The sequence below is a fragment of the Microcaecilia unicolor genome, chromosome 4, assembly GCF_901765095.1.
Source record: "Microcaecilia unicolor chromosome 4, aMicUni1.1, whole genome shotgun sequence".
Classification (NCBI taxonomy): Eukaryota; Metazoa; Chordata; class Amphibia; order Gymnophiona; family Siphonopidae; genus Microcaecilia; species Microcaecilia unicolor.
The window spans coordinates 326842301-326864224 of NC_044034.1; the positions used below are offsets into that span (position 1 = coordinate 326842301).

At 43.1% G+C, this 21924-nt stretch overlaps 1 protein-coding gene across 1 annotated transcript in view; it reads right to left on the reverse strand.

The window, feature by feature from the left end:
- The window catches only part of UNC5D (unc-5 netrin receptor D), a 794061-nt gene that overhangs the window by 43427 nt on the left and 728710 nt on the right, over positions 1-21924 (reverse strand). Inside the window, 1 exon segment of the mRNA XM_030201960.1 lies at positions 2688-2837. Within this exon segment, the coding sequence (XP_030057820.1) occupies positions 2688-2837 (150 nt within the window).

Sequence of the window (21924 nt, forward strand, 5' to 3'; positions counted from 1 at the left end):
AGCGGTCCTATAAAGTTTAGGTCAGTTGGCAGCAGAAGCAGCACCATGACATGCTGCTTTCAGCCGGCCCCTGGGTCTTTCCTCTGCCACATCCAGCTTACTGTGATGCAACTTCCTGTGGGTGGGACACGGCAGAGGGAAAACCCAGAAGCTGGCCTGTCGTGCTGCTGCCACTAGTGACCGACATACAGTACACTTTACAGGACCATTGAAGAGTGAGAGACGTGAGGGAGACGTGCTGGATCCACAGGAAGGAAGACAGAGAAGGGGGAAAGAGAGACTGGCTGGAGTTGGGGGAGATACCGACTCAAGGGAGGAAGAGATGCTGAACCAGTGGGGAGGGGGGAGGGAAAAGATACCAGAAGTGATGTGATGGTTGGGGGGGGGGGGGGGGGGCACCACCAAACCGAATTGGCTCAGAGCACTACTATCCCTTGAGCCGGCCCTGTGTGGGGGAACAAAGCAAAGCACATAAGAATATAAGGAAAGCCAAGCTGAGGTAAACCAGGGTCTACTGGACCCAGCATCCTATCTTCAACAGTGGCCAGTCCGGGTTTATGGTTTATTGAGCTTAATGTATTGCATTTTCTATTAAATAGCAAGGTGATTTACAAATTCAAAATCAGAAAAAAAGGAAAGGAACTCTTTTTAAATAATAGAAAGTAGGAGAAGCAGGAAAAACAGTAGGGGCATTAGAAGTTGTATATGTAGGAGAACAGAAAGCTCAGGCAGGAACTGAGTAACCCTAATGAGTTGGCCTAACAACTGAAAATGGCAGTGTTTTTAGGGCTTGATAGTACCCGGCAGATCCCCAAAAGTAGATCCATTCCAGGGATGAACCGTGGCTCTCCCAATTTTTTAATGGACTTTTCCTCCAGGGACTTGTCCAAACCTCTTTTGAATCATGGTATTCGCCATGTTGGTTGCCTTAATCACATCCTCTGGCAACAGATTCTACAGCTGAGTTATGCACTACATTATTACGTAACTTTTGATGTGCTGGTCATTAGTTTCATGGCTTGTCCTCTTGTTTTTGTGGTTTGACAGGTTAAACAACCATTTCCTTTTCATCTGTTCCATCCAACTCATAATTTTATAAACTTCTATCATATCCCCTCTCAATCGTCAGAATAAAAAGCATGAAAGAGAGGATGGCGAGATAAAATAAATATTCAGCCTGTGGGGGTGAGTGTTTTGTTGACCACCGCTGGCGTTATTCCCGGATATTCAATGCAGGGCCATGTCTGGGCTTCACCACTGAATATCCGGTTTATGCAGTACTGGCTAACACATGGCCAGTTAAGTCGATATTCAGAACTGAACTGGCAACTGGTTGCCACATAAAGATAGGACTGTGTTTTATATGTCTCATTTATGCAGATATCCTAGCTAGTCGTGCTGAATATCATTATTTAACTGGCCAAGTGCCAACTCTGCCTCCCGGAACGCCCCCAAAGTAACCGTCTTTCACTTAGGCACTAACCAGTAATTTTCAGCAGTGATGACCAGTTAGCCACTGAAAATGAGTGGGGTAGCTCCAAGCAAGCGATTTAACCGGTCAGTGGTCGTTTCTGGCTCATTAAATCATTTTGAATATTGACCAGTAAAAGCATTGCAGTGTGCGTGTGTTTATATATGTACAGTATGTATGTGTACATCTGTGTGTGTGTGTGTGTGTATGTCTGTGTACATCTGTGTGTTAATGTGTGCATGTGTGTGTGTGTTTGTGTGTGCATACATCTTTATGTGTGTGTGTTTCTACATCTGTGTGTGTGTACATCTGTGTGTATGTGTGCATATATATGTGTAAGCATACATCTTTGTGTGTGTATGCATGTCTATGTACATCTGTGTGTTTATATGTGCATATGTGTGTGTATGCATACATCTTTATGTGTGTATGTATGTCTTTCTACATCTGTGTGTTTGTATGCATATGTGTATGTGTACATCTGTGTGTGTGTGTGTATGTCTGTGTACATCTGTGTTTGTGTTCATATGTGTGTGCATACATCTGTGTGTACATGTGTGCGCATAGAACTTTGTGAGTGTGTGTGTGTATATGTCTGTGTACATCTGTGTGCATATGTGTGTGTGTCTGTGTACATCTGTGTGTTTATATGTGCATACATCTTTGTGTGCATGTATGTGTATGTAACTGCACATTTTCCTCCTGGGATTTTCCAAAGATTTTTCTTCTGCCCTGTTCCTAGTTCTGGAGCCCTTGTTAAAATTTCTCCCTTGTTGAATTCTTGGACTTACAATCCTGAATCCTTGGGTGAAAGTCCTCATTACTATTATACTATCAGACACATTTACCATGGCTACTCTATGTCCTAGTTATCTAATTAGTTACCCAGTTCAAAAAGGACTGGAACAGTAGTCTAGTGCTTAGATTATGAGCCCTCTGGGTACAAAGGCAAAACCTGAATGCAATTCACCATGAACTACCACTGGAAAGGGGTGAGCTAATTATTAAATAAATAAAATAGACCCGATGTATGAAAGGGATTTTCTCATTTTGACCCCATAGGAAAATGCTTAGTCCATAGGCTCCCTTGTGTCTGAATAGCTGAAAAGATTAGAGCTGCACTTTTCTAGGCTGACTGGGCTTGTTGTGCTGTTTACACAAAGCCAGGGCTGGTTAAACATAGCCTGTATGCCTGAGAGATGGTGAAGGCCCTTACCTGACAAGCTGTAAATGGTTTTATTCTCCAGAGGAATGGGGGGATATCCAGGACAGAGATCTGAAGGCTACAGGCATTCCCTCTGAAGTGCAACAACTTTGGTTCTTCCAGTAGCTGTCCTCCGTGAAGCTTTTCACCTGCAACGACTTCCTATATAGAAAAACAAGAATGAGACACTCAGTCCCGTATCAATGAAGCAAAGCAGCAAGTGCTGGCTACAGTCCCCAGTTTTACCGTCCGCTGACAAACTTATTTTCAAAAGTTGCCCGCTGCAGAAGCCTTGAGGATAACTCTCTTAATGGTCCTCAGCTCCTATCTTCAAATCTGTCTGCTGGAATCATATAGGAGATTTGGGATTTCCAGCTTATTACTTACCTCTGAAAAATGTTCCAGGTAATTCCTTCCTATCGGATTAACTATAAGGCAGTTGGAAAAATGCCTACCCTCCATGAAAGGAAAATATGTGCACTGTACCCATTGCCAGCCCTGTCAGTAGGTGGATTAGGTATCCACCTAGGGCAGCTCTGCTATGTAAGGGATCATCCCACCGCTTTCCTTCCACCACCATGCCCCTAACTCCTCCTGGTCTAGCCTAAAGCTTAAACAAGACTGAGTGCTGCATGGGTCCTTTAAGCACAGTCTGCCCTCAAGACCTGCCATGACCCAACCCCTGTATGAGGCAGATTTCAAGTCGGAGGGAGGTAGAACACGGCAATACCTGAGTGCAGGCCTGTACTTTTAGGGCCTGCTTAATGTTCAGTCTTCCTTAAGTTTCAGGCCAGACTGGAAGGAGATATGGCCATGGCAGCTGGGAAGTGGTGTGGTGGAGGGAGACGCTGGACATAGGGTGAGGGTAGGGAAGAGGATATGACAAGCTGGCCACCTCTGGGCAGACAGAGGGGAAGAAAAGTCGCTTGGCCATCTTGGTGGGGAGCACAGAGGGGAAAGAGAATGCTGGCAACCTGATAGGGAGGAGTAGAGAGGGGAAGGTGGGCTGGCAGCTACCTAGAGGAAGGTAGAGGAGGAAGGAGAGATGCTGGCCACCTGAAAAGGGAAAAAGGAGATGCTGCTAGCAACCTGGTGAAGGGAATATGGAGGGGGAAATGAGATGCTGGACCTTAGGGGTGAGAAGGGAAGTGGAGATGCTGAACTATGTGAGGGGAGGTGTTATGGCCTCAAGCCACCCAATAGCTGCTGGCAAACTGGGAGAGAGGACTAGAGAGGGGAATGGAAGATGCTGGCCACCTGGGAGAAGGTAACGAGAGAAAATCAGAGATGCTGGCCAACTGGGGCTGGGGGGTAGAGACCAGGAGAGATGTTGGCAACCTGGGGGGTGATTAGAGTGTACAAAACCCATGGAGAAAAATGCCATGGACTTTGCACCAAGGCAGGTAGTCTGCTTTTATGCACATAACTTTAGGTGTGACACACGACACACCATATCAATAGCTGGTGTAAATGCTTATGTCTAAATGCTGGTAGTTACGTGCTTAACTGACAGTATACTAATAAGTTAGTGCGTACTTGCTGGATATGCTCATGATCCACTCATGCCCCTCCCATGTCCACGCCCCATGCAGTAATGTGCTAGAACACTTAGATATGAAGTATAGAATAATGCCTAAGTTCAATTTTGTACTTAACTGGTATTTTCCCACCATTCAGTCATGTAACTGCCATTTTACATGAAAATTTATATGACCAATTGGCACCTAACATCAGACACACACTTGCTTTACTGATTTCAAATAAAACAATAAATACAGGTGGTGCAGAAGTCTGTGTACCTCTGTAGTCAGTACTTTGTGACACCTCCATTGGCAGAATAACAGCTTCCGAATGTTCCTGGAGTTTTTCAATTCTTGCTTTTAGACTCTCTCCCCCCCCCCCCCCCCCCCCCCCCAAACACACACTCTCCTGAACCCTTCTAGCACAGAAATATTCTTAGGCTTTCTTGCAAACGCTGCCTGCTTTACATCTCTCTATAGATTTTCAATATTATTTAAGTCTGGAGACTTGTAAAGGCCATTCCAAAACCTTAATCTTTCTTTCTTATAAATGCTTCATGGTTGATTTTGAGGTATGTTTCGGATCATTATCTTGCTGAAATACCCATGCTCTTTTCAGCTTCAATTTTTTCACTGACTGTGGGACATTAGCTTCTAAGGTATGTTATTTAGTTAAATTTATTCTTCCTTCCACTTGCACAATATTTCCAGTGCCACGGTAGGCTACCCAACCCCAATGCATAATAGATCCAACCCCATGCTGAACAGTTGGCAAAGGGTTCTTTTCTTCAAATGCGTCACCCTTGCTTCTCCAAATGAAATGTGGCCAGAGAGTTTTTGAAAATATTTCCAGGCTTATTGAGATTTTCTATTCCATACTTTAGATGTTAACTTTTGCAATGAAGTTGTAGACAAGGTTTCCTTCTGCTTGCTCTACCATGCAACTCATTTTTTTGCACAAGCAACAATGTACCATAGACCTGTGGATATCTACTCGAGTGTCAACTATTTCAGCAGTTCATCTGCAGTGACATATGAGTTCAGTTTTACAGATCTAGCCAGATTTTCGGCAGTTATCATTTCTTGAAATTGCTAGCTAAAAGTGTTCAGACATTTGTTAAAGCCTTCCCCTGCTTTGTAAGAATTAATTACCTTCGCTTTCAAATGATCAGAAAGCTGCTTAGAGGAACCACAGTTGTCAAAAGTTGACAGAATAGAAAACACCAGCTGAGAGTTTAGAAGGGTCACTGTACTTAACTCAACCATGGAATTGTTTTCAACTGATTAAGGGCCCTGTCTACTAAGCAGTACTAAGGGTACATTAGTGTTTTTAGTGCATGCTAATGATAATCACACGCTAAATGCTAAGGATGTCTTTAACTAAGGTGCGCGCTCATGTTTTCGGCGCGCGCTAAAATTGTCAGAGCGCTAAACATTAGAGACACTCATAGGAATGCATTGGCTTGTCTAACGTTTAGCGAGCCTACAATTTTAGCGCATGCCAAAAACGTGAGCGCGCCTTAATGAAAGACCCCCCTCAGTCACCCATAGGAATATCATCAAAATCTCTCTCCATATATTGAGAGGACAAGTCTGACCACAGTGGTCCATGCCATGATAACATCTCAACTAGACTACTGTAATGCCCTGTACACTGGCCAAACCAAAAAGAGTTTGTATCAGCTCCAACTAATTCAGAATGCTCAGTATGACTGATAGAAGGCTGCAAACTGGCGTGATCACATAACATCCTTCCTACGAAAGCTACACTGGCTACCTGTACCTTACAGGGCTAAATTTAAAACTCTATGTTTGATTTTCAAGGTCCTCAGACAAAATGGGCCAGAGTACGTAAAGAATACGTTAACCCTTTACACACCTTTGAGACATCTAAGGTCCCCTCAAGGATCATCACTATCTGTACCCTCGTCAAAAGAAATTGTATGATGTGATACCACCAGCCAGCGAGCCTTCTCAGGAGCATCCCCCATGCTCTGGAATTTACTCACAAAGGGGCTACGTGTAATTCGAGACTGCCTCTACTTCAGGAAGCAGGTGAAAACCTGGCTCTTGTCCCAAGCCTTTAATGCACAGGGTGACTGACTATACACTCATCCTGCACCTGGACTAGCTTGCTTCACACACTGCAACTTAGATCAGATCCTTATCTCTTGCTTGTCTTGAATTTAGCTAACCAATTATCCCAACTGACTCTGTACCACGCATCTTGTTCCTATAATATATCTGCTCTTGGTCCTATAATATATCTGCTCTTGGTTACTATATGGTAAGCCGTATTGTAGAAAATCTTTAGCATCATATCTATGTTAGTTGAATGTTCCAATGCATGCTTATTAGGTGTAGTATTATGCTAACATTATATTATATCTCTGGTGTTTGAATTCCAGTGCTGTTAAATGTGTATATTTTTGATACTGTTTCATGGTAGTTCTATTATTAGGTTTCAATTTTCTGTTTTCAAGTTTACCTCAATTATTGTACTTATGTTTATTCTTGGTTATTTTACTATTGTTACGCTGTTAACAAAATTATAAGTTTTATGTTAAACTGTACCTGCTGTACACTGCCTTCGGTGAATCTCTTCATAAAGGTGGTTAATAAATCCCTCAAAATAAATAAAAATAAATAAATAAATGATATATTAATTATACAGGCCCTGATGCTCAGAAGCAAATGTGGGTGCTAGAGACAATTAGCACTGGACTAGCACCCACATTTGCTACCGCCAAATGTTCAGAGCCAGTGAGCACGTGAAATAACAAGTTCGCCAGCTCTGAACGCATTTAGCATGCAAATGCATGCAAAAGAGGGTCTCCCATATTCCTCCCCAATGGTCAGCGGGCAGCACAGCAAACATGGGCGCTCCTCCCATGGCAAACCCTATGCCAGCTCGGAGCTGACATTAGGGATGCACCGGGCAGGACAGGGCACCAGCATTTTGAGGAGGCATCCGGCAGAAGGAAGGGTCCTATTTCCTCCTCCTATCTTCAAGGCAGTGGGGCCACCGCTAGACCACTAGGGCTAGCCTTCAGGTGGGAGGTTGGGGTTCTGGCTAAGGGTCTCACCAGGGTTTTATTTATTTGGGGGGGGGGGGGGGGGATTACATATTTGTGGGTCCAGGGGGTATAGGAGAAAAGCCCAGACCTGTCAAAACTCTTTCGCAGGGGGATTTGTGCCTGGGTATGCTCTTGAGCACATGCCCAAGCACAATTCTCCCCTTAATGCTCCAAAATCTCCCTCATGGAAGGCCATGGAAGGTTCATCTGCTGGAAGCACTTCCTGCTTTGCAAAATGACAGATCTGAAAACATCTTTAAAGGTTTGGGAAACTTTTATAGAGTACATGGGCATGACTAAATATAGATCCTTCTGTATTATCATAGGAAAAGTTGGTGACACACAAAAATTGTGAATTGTAATTTGCTTCTCCTTTGACTTGAAGAATGACCTTAGTCCCAATATATGCATATTTGTGGTGTAGGTGAGCATTAAGGATGGGAGGGGAGAGGACAGGGGAGAGAATGGATGTGAAGTACAGGGGAAGGAAAAACAGGAAGAAAACAGGAAAAACATAGCTTCTGGAATCTGTAATATTGTGATAAGTGTCAATGGCTCTCTCGTCAATGAGTTTATGATTGTGTTTGGCTAAGGAATGTATTATTGACAAAAACGTCCAAGTTCTTTTCAATATGTTTCATTTTATGAGCTCTAGGGGGGATGGGACAACTTCCCTATGAGAAAAGGTTAAAATGGCTAGGGCTTTTCAGCTTGGGGAAGAGATGGCTGAGAAGAGATGTGATAGACTTCTATAAAATACTAGGTAGAGGTGAATTGCTTCTTTACTCTTTCCAAAAATACTAGGACTTGGGGCCACGCAATGAAGCTACTAAGCAGTAAATTTAAAACAAACCGGAGAAAATCCAAGCCCCAACATGCCTCCTTGTGATTTGGATGCACTGCATATGAACTGCATAGGGGTTTGAAAATAGCAATTTGGACATTTTGGCAAAAAAAAAAAGCCCATCAGCTGCTTTGTGCCATATTTTGGATGTTTTTCTGTTTTGAAAATGAGCCCCTGTATCTGTAAAGTGCTTCTAATTGTTAAAGGTGCTGTGATCTCCATAAAGCACAATTAATGTTCATTAGCATCATAATGTGATCAAGCATTGTTAACATAGAGAGATTTTACAAACAATTTACATATTTCAAATCAGCAGTATGAGACTGGATGCTTGAGTGGGGATCTGATTAAACATTGTTGTACCTGGTGCAATAATGTACGGACAATTTACACTTACAACAATTTGCTCTGTGGTTCCAAAGTGGTTTAGTTCTGTTGTTCTATTTAGAAGCTCAGCATGTGTCTTTGGAAATTTCTCACTCTCTGCAAGATCCATCTTGCCATATTTAACAAATGCCTAATCTCTTGAAAGTGCATCCCTCTTTGCATGAGATGAGGTGTATGTTGGACATTGATTTGAAAGATTTGTGTGTGTTCTTTTTCTGTAGCTTTTCATGTACATTTTTAAATATTGGGAGGTAATTTTATAACATTGTCTAGGTTGGAAAGGGAAATGGGACTTGATATACCACCTTTCTGAGGTTTTTGCAACTACATTCAAAGCGGTTTACATATATTCAGGTACTTATTTTCTACCAGGAGCAATGGAGGGTTAAGTGACTTGCCCAGAGTCACAGGGAGCTGCAGTGGGAATTGAACTCAGTTCCCCAGGATCAAAGGCCACGGCACTAACCACTAGGCTACTCCTCCACTCCAAGTCAAAGTAGGCGCTTATTATGAAGATATTTTATCAAGACAACTTAGGTACCTATGGATCTATAAAATAGCCCCAGAAAAGTAGCTAAAATGCAGCCAAGTACATTTGTCCCTGCTCAGGTATTTGTACGTACTCGATTCTGACTATGTTCTGCCCAAACTATGCCCCCCCCAACTTTGCCTACACATGGGTTGCATAAAAGTCAGTGCCCTCTTCTCACCGTGAGTACTTTTACTTACTTGGGACCCTTTTACTAAGCGGCAAAAAGCCTACCGTAGGCTTACCACACTCCAATATGGAGCTAGCGCCGGCCCAACGCAGACATCGACGGTAGCTCCACCCCCAGTGCTTGGCATTTCCAGCACTAGCAGAAATGTTTAAAAAATATTTCCCCAGGGGGGTTACCCAGCAGTAATCGGTCAGTGCTGCACGCTACCCGGTTACTGCCGGGTTAGCGAGGGAGCCCTTACCGCCACCTCAATGAATAAGTGCTCCCCCCACATGGCCAAGCGGAAAGAGCGATCTTACCACATAGCCATGTCTCTTTTAGGCCTTTTTTACCTGCAGCGGTAAAAAAAGGCTCAGCGCACAGCAAAAACAGCCCCTGCCACTAACGCAGGGCCCTTTTTACTGCAGCTTACTAAAAGGGCCCCTTATAGCTTGAGGTAGTTTTATAAAAACTCTTTTCCATAGGAATAACAGGGTTCACTGATGGAATAAACTTTATAAAAGTATCCCTGGATGTCTAACGCTCAAGTATTTTAAAAAGTAGTCTTGTAAGTACATACTGATTTTTTTGAAAAATGAAATATATCTCACACAGCAATATGACAGGAGATGGTGCAGTCCAGATGTTTTGAATATGAACTAAGAAGTCAGGAGAACTTGTAAGGATACAAACTCAAAGGCCTTTTGCTTCCTATGTTCTCTGATACTAGGCAAATTGTAATCTCCGATGCGTCAAATGTCCTCAGTCATATCTGGGTAATGGTCCTTTTCTCATTCATTCTGTGATTACCTTCATGCAGTCCAGTCACGAGAAATGTCAAAGCCAGGCCATTCACGCCAGTGGTGACCGCAAGCTAATCTTTCAAGCAGGAAATTGTAAAGGAGACTGTATTTCTGCTTACATGAGAGGCTCTACAGAAAGTCAGATTATTCTTACTGTGGAGAAAATGCCTTCATGCAAAGTGTTAACCATTCAGTCAGGAATGGAAGAAGGCAGTGAACTGTGTCCCCTAGTTTATAGGGCCTATCAGAGGAACATGAACAGATGTAAAGTATTTTGGCTCCAATCCATCAAAATTTAGACTCAGCTGTATCTTTCAAATGTTTTTTTCAGATCTTATGGAAACAAAGCATGACAGGCTGAATCATTTTGAACAGGACCTTTGTCACAAAGAGAGGAAGAAACCGGAGGAAGAAAGCAAGCCATTCCCTGAGGAAAGAATTCCAGTTCTGATCACTGAATCTCCCCCCTCCTCCCCCCACTGGTCAAAACCATAAGCAGATCCCTTCTGGCAGGAGGCAGGCCTTTTTTGTTTTTTTTGGCTTAAGTTGTATTGGAAGGGGAATGGGACTTGATATACCACATTTATGGCATTGGGATTTCTTCTCACTCAGCCAGTGGTATCTCCTGTGACTGGCCCCATGGATTCTTTTGTGGTGCAAGGGGGAATGCAAGCAGACTCTGAGGAAACCCCAGCTTGGGTGTTGATGGTGGAGGGTGCCCATGATATGTCCTTTAGGAAAGTCACTCTGAGCCTGGATCACAGATCAAATCCAACACAACTGCAAGCGCATAACTCACCAATCCCAGAATCGTACCATGAGGAGATACAAGTGTGTTTGGCACGAGAGGCGCTTTGATCACCGGACTATTACTGACAGTCCCAGTCTCAGAGGATGCTGGTAGTAGGGTGGAGTATGACCTGGAGCAGCAGAATGTAGGACTGCCGGGTCAGTTATCAATGGCAGTTGCATCACCGCATTTGCAATTCCCTAGAACCATCACAGGTCCTAGTCTTCGTTGTCTCATCCTTCAGTGGTTAGTTTGAAGGCAATTTGGAAAGCTATCTCTGAACTTACTAAGGAGATCTTTTACTAAGTTATACTAAGCCCTAATACGGGTTTAGCACACTAAAAAGGCTTACTGCAGGATACAATAAAGTGTTATTTCCCTGGTTGTGCGTGTTAATTGAGCATTATTTATTTTTGTGATTTTTTTTTTGTGGTAGGGAACATGGCATGGATGCAGACTAGGCAATGAAGTGGTAACCAGCTAGCATATTCATATCTAGCATATTCATATTAGCACAGACTGATTAACGCAGCAGCGTTAAGTGCTCCCGTGTTAATGTATTTGCTGGTTCCATGTGCTAATGGAAAAATGAGCATGGAACTGGCAAAAATAAGAAAAGAAAAAGGCCTATTTTATAAATGCAGTACAAATGGGCTTAGCGCATGGGGAAATCTAATTTTGTAAGCGACGCTACCAAATAGCATGCACTGAATGTGAAGAAGCCCATGGGAACTGAATGAGCTTCTTCGTATTCTGCGCGTGCTAATCAGTAGCACCATTTTGTAAAAGGAGCCCTTAGTAGAAGGGCCCCTAAGTTATTAATTCCACATGTGAAAGACAGTGGCTCAAAACTCTCAGGAAGCGATTTAGTGTAAAAATCGAATAGAACATACTGAGCAATCTATAGCTTCAATTAAGGATTTGCAAGCAACATTTGTTGAAGATATTTCTGCATTAAGATTAAAAGTGAAAAATCTGGAGAACTCCCAAGATTACCTTTGTTTTCTTTGAAAGACATGTTTAAACAATGGAAATACAGAAAAATCCAGTCTGCCCAACCATGCCATCTATTCTTCCTATCATTCTCTTAGAGTACTACCTTCCAGTGAAGAAACAGAATCCCCCAATAGGATGGCAGGCAGTTCTGGATGTTGAAATGGATCGCTTGGATGCTATAGCCATATTGGAAATTTCAGATTCTGACCAATGTATTGCTGTAACTTTACTGGTGACTTTGACTTTATTTTCAGATAGAGAATGGCTGTTTAAATGTTTCTTCAAGAATCGTTATGTTATTTATGAATCTCAAGATTTGGCCAGAGAAACTCAGAGGAAGAGGCAACAGTTTTTGTAGATGTGTCTTAGGGTTTTGCAGTTGGGGTCATTAAAAAAAAAATTCCCTGCAAATGTATTTTTAATTGAAGGGTGTTAAATATATATCAGCCAATATTCAGCCAGTGGCAGTCAGCATGTTTTTACATCTGGGTCTGACTGGACTGCTACTGGCTGCCTGAACTTATGTGAATCTCAGTTGATATTGATCAGGGATATGTATAAGATATTTATGTCCCAGTTGATTAGGGAAGGGAAATGGGACTTGATATACCGCCTTTCTAAGGTTTTTGTAACTACATTCAAAACAATTTACATACATTCAGGCACTTATTTTTGTACCAGGGGCAATGGAGGGCTAAGTGACTTGCCCAGAGTCACCAGGAGCTGCAGTGGGAATTGAACTCAGTTCCCCAGGATCAAAGTTGATAGCACTAACCACTAGGCTACTCCTCCACTCAGTGTTACCAGTTGAGACCAACATAACTGCATCTATTAGCTTCTTTCCCTCTCCCCCCACTGATTCTGATCCCCCTTCATGACCTCCTCTTCTGACCCCTCCGTTATCAGACCTACCCCTCCTGAATTCCCCCCTGAAATCAGACCCCACTGCCGAGTGGGGCTTGCTCCTGCCTGGGTTATCCCACTGGACCACCAAGGATGCAAGGGAGGTGGGGGGGGGGGGGGTTGACAATGGGGGGGGGGGGGGGGGTCAGGATGGGGGCATGTGATTATGGGAGGGTTGGGATGGGTGGTCTGATCATGGGAGAGGGAGGGGAACACATCCAACATCTTCAACAACTACCCAGAAGCTATGTGGGTGCTGACCAATATTCAGTGACAGCACCTACATAGCTAAGGGGTCCTTTAACTAAGCTGTGGGAAAAAGGGACCTGTGGTAGCTGTTTTGCCCACATGCCAGAGCCTTTTTGACCACAGTGGTAAAAAGCCCCCCCCCCCCCCCCCCCCCGAAAAAAAAGGCTACACGGTAAGATAACCCTTACTGCATGGCCGTGTGGAAGGAAGAACTTACTGCCACCCATTGAGATAGTGTTAAGGGCTCCCATGGTAAACCAGTGGTAACTGGGCAGTGCAAGGTGATGCCCGATTACTGCCAGGTTAGAGGCCACGCTAGAGAAAAAAAATCTCCGGAGTGCCGGAAATGGCGCATGCTCCAGCTGGAACTACTGTCGGCGGCAGTAGTTCCGGATTAGCGAGCGGTAAACCTGCATTGGGCTTATCGCTGCTTCGTAAAAGACCCCCTGAGTGACCAAAGTTAGAACTGCTATTCAGTCCAGTTTGGTTGCTTAGCTATTCGAGCTCCACCACTGAAAACTGCCAGCACTCGTATAGCTGCCGGCTCCTCCCTGACTCCGCCCTTGGAATGCCTCTCTCCTGCCCACATTGTAAATGGCTGGTTAGTGCCGATATTCAGTGGCGCTGCCCAGTTAAGTGCCACTGAATATCTTTGGCCAGCCCGTAGAGCAAGATTTAAGTCAGCAAGAGCCTCTCCTGCCTGCTTAAGTTGCTTTGAATATCAACCCATTCTATTTGAGCCTGCTCACTTGACTGTCTTTTTGGCTACCATATAAACATGCATAATAAAAAATTAAAAACAAGATAAAAACCATAATAGAAACATGCTTCCACAATCATTTTCCATCAGTTTTCTTTTTACCACCATTATGCAGTAACAAATGTCTGAACAAACAGCTGTGCCTTTAACAGTTTCTTAGATTGCAAAGCATTTGTACATAAGCGCAACTGGCCAGGTAAAGCATTCGATATCAAAGACCCTGCTGTTCAAAACACCAAAAGCTCTTATCACTGCGTTACGTGGAGTTGTTACCAAATCCAAAGCTAACCGCACTGCAAAGTCAGATCTTAAACCCCTACCAGATGAAAAAATCTTAATTACAGACTGGAAATACCATGGCACCCTAACATACAAAGATCGATGAATAATGGACAAGATTTTATATTGTATCCAGTATTTTACAAGCAACCAATGAAGCTGTTTCAATACCGGTGTGATATGGGCAAATGTAGAGACTCCTGCAACAAACCTTGCGGCAGCATTCTGCACAATTTGTAGGATCTTAATCCGGCAAATAAAGAGAATTACAGTAATCCATTTTTTTTGTACCACATTCCTAAAATCACTTGGACTCAATGTAGGCTTCAATCTATACAACAAATGCAGGTGCTGAAAGGATTTTTGGATCACATTCACAATTTGATTCTTCATCGTGAGCTGAACATCCAAAACTATCCGCAACAATTTTCTCTAATTTTTCTTAGGCACATCCACTTCCTCCACACGTATGGTCCGAGGCCAACTATCATCTATCACCCTCCCCACAATCATAATTTCTGTTTTCTCTACATGCAATGCAAGTTTATTCAAACACATCCATTTGCCTATTTCCCTCATGTATTCTGTTATTTGATTAGAGAGCTTGGCTCCCCCACGATGTCACTGGGAAAAAGAACTGAACACCATCTGCATATAATCGATAGATCACTCCCAGTAAATCAAACACCTTGCACAAGGAGACCAGATAAATGTTAACTAAGAGTGCAGACAAGGCAGCTCCTTGTGGAACCCATCTGTTTCAGAATAGTTTGTGATACATTCCCCCCACTCTGAACACACATAGCATGTCCAGTCAAATAACAGGCAAACCTATCATGCATCTTACTAACTTTGCCCAACTGCTTTAACCTATATAACCAATTCCTAATACTCTCTAAAGATATTCGTATGTATTGCTTTGTGGAAAACATGATGCAAAGCAAATTAAAGGGGTCTCTTACAAAGCATCAGTAAGTCCAACACGAGCTCACCAAATGCTAAATTGGGCTTACTGCTGGCCCAATGCAGTTGCTGGCAGTAGTTTTGCCCTAAGCATGCATTATTTCTGGGGAGAAAACAACCCCCCCCCCCCCCCCGAAATTTTTTTTATTTTTGTTACATTTGTACCCTGCGCTTTCCCACTCATGGCAGGCTCAATGTGGCTTACATGGGGCAATGGAGGGTTAAGTAACTTGCCCAGAGTCACAAGGAGCTGCCTGTGCCTGAAGTGGGAATTGAACTCAGTTCCCCAGGACCAAAGTCCACCACCCTAACCACTAGGCCACTCCTCCACTGCGTGGTGGTAACCTGGTGGTAATCGGGCACCGCCACACGCTGCCCAGTTGCCACCAGGCTACTGTGGGAGCCCTTATCGCCATCTCGATGGGTGGAGGTAAGGGCTCCCTGCCGCATGACCACGCAGTAAGAGCTCTCTTACCGCATAGCCATGTTTGTCTGGGGGCTTTTTACCCGCTGTGGTAAAAAGGGTCTGGCACATGGGATAAACAGCCCCCACTGCTAGCACATGGCCCTTTTTCCCACAGCTTGGTAAAAGGACCCATTAATGTTTGAAGTGTAAGAAATTGCTCGGCATGTCACCAAAGCACACACCACTGCGTCATTACAGCAGAAAAGAGCTATGTGCTACTTCTGATAACAATGCTATGTTCACACAGCCCTGTGATTTCTTATGTGAACGTGATAAATATTATAAAGAAATGAGTGTTGAAAATCTGAACTAACATGTATAAGCAATACCATAGAATGTGTATTAATTGTGCCCTGAAATGCAACATAATCATGAATGGCTACATAGCGCGATATCAATATCATAAGCACTTAGCTGTGGCATTTCTGTACTTGACTGCAGTTCTATGAGGTATCCTGTTTCCTATCCCTTCATCAGGAATTATATTTGCAGCCAAAACGTATTCAGTGGAATGATGTATTCAGTTCCTAAATCACCATCACAAACATCATTCCATTAAAGACGAGGGCTTGGTGACACATTGAGTGATTTCGTGCACTTCAAACATTTCATTTGGTTTGAATCATATTTTCCACAAAGCAATAAATAGGAATCTCTTTAAAGAGTATTAGGAATTGGTGATCTATATTGTCTCTAACAGACTTGTTGTTAATCTATATCACAGCATATCTTTATCTACAGAGTCAAAAGCAGATGAAACATCCAGAAAAATCAAACAAAAACATTGACCATTCCACTTCTTAAAACATCTACTGTAGATATCAAAAGGGGCTTTGCTTTTCTAAAGCCATATTGAAAATAGTCCAATCATTCTTTTCCACAAAAACTTCTAATTGTTTCAAGTCAACTTTCTCAATTACTTTCCCCACAAATGGAATTACAGAAATAGGTCTATAGTTTGCCATAATCATAGGATCCATAGTAGGTGTTACTGTCCCAAGGGTTCAACTCCATCTGAAACATAATTTGCTCTCAGAAATATAATGCATCCCAGGTCAATGGTGTGATGCTTTCCTTGTTTGATTGATATATCTAATTTTTCTATTCACCCATAGGTCTTGGATCCTATAAAATTGTGGGCTTTAGCTCTTTTCAGATATTTTGGTTTCCTTTTGCATGTTTTTCATGATTTCTGATATATCTGAATGCTTTTTTTTTTGTATAAGTTGTTTTATTATTCTATTGTTAAACTGAAATTGATAACACAAAAGATTAAATTTAAAAAATGATGCATTTTCCATATGATGTACACCTGCAAATTCACTTCATAAAAATATACTTCACTGTATTAAACTTCCACATAAATGTTTATTAAAATTTACCATTAATGAGCTGTTGCTGAGATAGCACTCTAGCCCCAGTTGCCCTCTCTTCAGAAATGACTTTTTCACGCCAACCCTACTGCTAGGAGTCACCAGCCACCATTTTGGTAGAGTCACCTGAGTGGGAGTAAGGGAAGATAAGTTATACTACTTCATACCCAATGGTGAGTCAGGATCCTGGGAGGGTGAAGGAGAAATAGGAAGCAGGGCCAGCTCACATTTCTTGATTTAGTGGATGAGGCCTAGAAGGACAGGGTACTGGAAGTGTGTGGGTCTCCTTTTTCATATTTTAGCCTTTTGTTGAGTCTGGGGAGTAGGCTGTGAGAACCATTGTCCCACCATAGCATGGAGGCCCCAGGTAGGGTGCCAGGGGCCACCAATTTCAGCCATGAGGGCCTACTAAATAGCAGCTGCCATCACATGAAGTATTTTAAATTTTTTTCAGTTGTTTTGTTTTTTTTATTTTTTTTTTACTTTTTAACGTTTTATAATTGCCAGGAATGTGCAAAGTACCTGGCTGTGGCAACATACAAAAAATATTTCTTGTGTAATATGATTAAGGGACACAGAGAACTCATTTACACCTTATGGCTAAATTTTACATAAATAAATACTAACCTGCAAAGAATTTCTTCTGGAGTATTTCATGAGAGACTTGACAAAGTATCTCATGAAATACTCCAGAAGAAATTGGAAAGTCATGGGATGGGAGGTAGTCTCCTATTGTGGATTAAAAACTGGTTAAAAGATAGAAAACAGAGAGTAGGGTTAAATGGTCAGTATTCTCAATGGAGAAAGGTAGATATTGGGGTTTCCCAGGGGTCTGTTCTGGGACCACTGCTTTTTAACATTTATAAATGATCTAGACATGGGATTAACTAGTGAGATAATTAAATTTGCTTAAATTTGTTGACAACACAAAGAGGCGCATTTTTGAACAGGGACGCCCATCTCTAAGGACGTCCTGGCGAAAGGGCAGGGAAACTCATATTATCAAAACAAGATGGGCGTCCATCTTTCGTTTCAATAATACGGTTGCCAAATTTCAACATTTAGTCGGCCTTAGAGATGGTCGACCTAAATGTTGAGATGGTCGACCTTAGAGATAGTCGTCCCTGGTTTTTGGCCGTAATGGAAACCGAGGAAGCCCATCTCAAAAATGTCTAAATCCAAACCCTTTGGTCATGGGAGGAGCCAGAATTCGTAGTGCACTGGTCCCCCTGACATGCCAGGACACCAACCGGGCACCCTAGGGGGCACTGCAGTGGACTCATTGTGCTGCTGCAGCAGCTAAGAAAGCAAATAGAATGTTAGGTATTATTAAGAAAGGAATGGAAAACAAAAGTGAGGACGTTATAATGCCTTTGTATCGGTCCATGGTGCGACCGACCCTCGAATATTGTGTTCATTTCAAGTCACCGCATCTCAAGAAAGATATAGTGGAATTAGAAAAGGTACAGAGAAGGGAGACGAAAATGATAAAGGTATAAAAGCACAGGCAGGTATCAAAGATACAGACACACAATTCCAACAATTCCAATCAATATTGTCGATTCTATAGTCCATAGACAAGCTTAAATAATAAGGGGGAAGTTATCAAGCTGCATGAGGGCCTAAAGTCACGTTATTTCCTCCTTAACATGACTCAAAGGGCTCTAAAAAAGCTTATTTTGCTGTACCACGGCAATATTTAGGTCCCTACAGTTTACCTAGTAATGACTGAGATGTTAAACATGGAAATACATGTAAAGCAGCTTATTACTATGTAAAAACAATAACGCAACTTGCAGCATGCATGGGTCTTAGCAGTCTGTTGGATATGTGCAGAGAAAGAGAGACTGGAGTCAAAGAAAGAGAAACTAGAGTGAAAGATAACCCTACGGTTGGTTACAAGCTAAGGAGACAAGGATAATAAGAGTGTTATCCATGGAATCAGAGAATTGGGGAAGAGGAAAGATGGGTTTAGGGGGAAAGATAAGAAACTCCGTTAGGCTATGTTCAGTTTCAGATACTGGTGAGACATCCACAACAGGTCTGTGAAGCCCCACCACAGGGACAAATCCACATACAGAACTCTGGGTAAGTTATCTATTGATGCTGATTTTTTGCCAATATATCTGTAAAAACTGAATTGCTGGCTATGCCTTTGAAAAACAAATATGCTAAGTTATCCTTATTAAAGGTGAAGACTGCTATTTATGGAGTCCTCTTTACGCAGATAAATTTATCCACATGGCAGCTTACTGTCATGACACTGTGGAGAACCCCTGGCCTAATTGTAGCTGTCCATTTTGTCGTCTGGCAAACTTCATTCCATTTCATTTATTTCAATATTTGACCTGCTTTTCTGAAAACACCTAAGGCAAGATACATAAACACATTCATAAATTTAAAGACAGGCACTTATGCAGTCAACATCCGATGCTCACTGCATAAATGCTTTTGATATCACTCCCAAAGGGGAAAAATATTTCGACAATGGTAATAACAGTAAATAAAATTATAGGGGTCACTGTTCAAAGCCGTAGTTGCGAGGTAACTTACCAATTTATCTTTAAGCCTGGTACTCAGGACCTCTATCCACTGAATTTGTAGTCCTAACCCTAAAGGATAACTTATCCATTTATTTATTTATTGGGATTGTGTGAAGAAATTCACATAAGGCAGCCTAAGTGGATTGGGCAGGTTGGCTGGTGGGGATTCGGGGGGGGGGGGGGGGGGGGGGGGGGGGTTCTTGATGTTCTGGAGGTAGGAGAGATGGAGGGGGATCAGAAGGGGTGGGGTTCTAGATCTTCTAGGTAGTGGAAAGGGGGATTGGAATTTCGTGGGGGAGGGAGGGGATCAGGACCTGGCCAGATACCCTTATGCAGGTTCTGGCCAATATTCAGCTGGACCTGCATTAAGTGTCTTATTCAGATCCCAAGTGAATACATAGTAACATAGTAGATGATGGCAGAAAAAGACCTGCACGGTCCATCCAGTCTGCCCAACAAGATAAACTCATATCTTGAGTATCGGCACTTTTTATGTATACCCTACCTAGTCAAGACGCACATAAAACCCGGCAGATGGACACATGCCAAATTAGCCTTGGAAATTCAATGCTGGGGCCCAGAAGGGTCCAGCATTAAATATCCAGTGCTAATTCTGATTATAACGGTATTTTAAAGAACACTGAGTGGCGTAGGCTGAACATTGACCCGCGATTGCGCACTAAGTCAATTTAATGCACATTAAGCTATGAATTAAGATGCTTTAAGTCAATTTGGACTAGATTCAATAAATGGCACCCCAAATTTGGCACCGGGATGTTCTGTGCTAAGTTATTATTCTATAAAGGGCCCTCTGAGCGCAGCATTAGTATAGTGGTTTAGAGCAGGGGCGTAGCCAGACTTCGATGGGAGGGGGTCCAGATCCCGAGGTGAGGGGGTGCATTTTAGCCCCTACTTGGTGGTACCAACCCCCCCACCATTGCCAACAGCTGCCACCGCCGCTGCCACCACCACCAACAACTTTGATCCCCCCCACCGCCGACCCTCTCAACCCCCCTCCTGCCGCCAACCCTCCCCTGCCGCTGCCGTCACCTACCTTTGCTGGCGGGGGACCCCAACCCCTGCCAGCCGAGGTCCTCTTCTCCCAGCGCAAGGCTTCGTTCTGTTTCTGTGAGTCTGACATCCTGCACATTGTACGTGCAGGACGTCAGACTCACAGAAACAGAACGAAGCCAGCAAAGGTTGGCGACGGCGGGTTGGCGGCAGGAGAGGGGGTTGAGAGGGTCGTCGGCAGGGGGGTCCAGGGCCAAATCTAAGGGGGCCCAGGCCCCCGTGGCCCCACGTAGCTACGCCACTGGTTTAGAGCGCATTTTAAGCCTAACTTTGGGCACGAACACTTATGCCTGTCAAAGGCTGATGTAAATTCTGATGCCCAGCTGATGGCAGTTAGGCATGAAAATCCAGGTACTCTATAACATCGTGCCTAAATTCTTGAAATGCCCCTGACCCGACCACGCCACTCTCATGGCTACGTCCCCTTTGGAGTTGTGTGCTATGAAATTTAGGCACGCATGTTTTAGAATAGGGCGTAGGGCAGATCCATACGTAACTCCTAATTACTGCTAATTATGTGATTGTTTACTCCGACAATTTGATTGTTAGCACCTAATGTGCAAAATGTGGGTGACCTATACTGATTTGGGGGGGGGGGGGGGGTTGGTGTGCATTGGAAGGTTTTAAAGCATGTTAACAATTTTTTTATTACAACAAATGTGTGACATGAACCAAAAAAAAGTTCTGAAAATTGTGAAAAAGCCCAAACAAACTGAAAATAAACTAAAAGCATTTGCATCGTACACATCCCAACAATCCAGCTCGTTTTGTCTCTGCATCTGCACCTCCCGATAGGTCCACTGGTGTTCTGGGGCATAGATGGTGATGCAAGCTGAGGTAGTAGAAGTTGAGGTTTAAAGGGTAGAGGGTGGTGGTGTGGGGAGGGGGTTATTATAGTTGATTGTTGTTATTATTGTTTTCTATTTGTGATTTATAAACAACAGTTGCACAGAAAATTGTTCCTTTTTATACTTTAATTAAAAGATTTAAATACAAAATCATTAAGTGTTCGACGCTTTTAAAGATGAGGACAGACCTACAGGGATGGGCGGGGACTGAGACAGAGCCCGCGGAACAGGGTGGGGATAGGGACAAACTTTGTCCTAGTGACATTCTCTAGATAGGATTCTTATAAGATTGTATGACTCCTGACACAGGTGCTCTGGAACCAAAACATGAGTCCGTGTCAAGTCCTTTTATATCATGAGTCCAAACCAATAAAAGTCATTGTTTTATCGACTACTGAGTGTGTCTTCTGGATTTCTGTGGGAGGCCATTTGTCCATCTCTCCTCTTTTTGCATTGCATTTGCCTCCTTTTCATGGCCTGGGTTGTCGCTGTTTCAGTTCTGGGCAGTGCGCTTTTTCAAGCAAAAAAGGTGCTGGTACTCAAATGAGTGGCCACTCTTCAAGAGTGGGGTGATCACTGAGGGACCCACCCCATAATATCCAGGCCCCCTGCAACCAGTCACAGAAACTATGACAAGGTAGAATTGGTGTGTAGAGCCTGAGCTCTTTCATTAAAACTT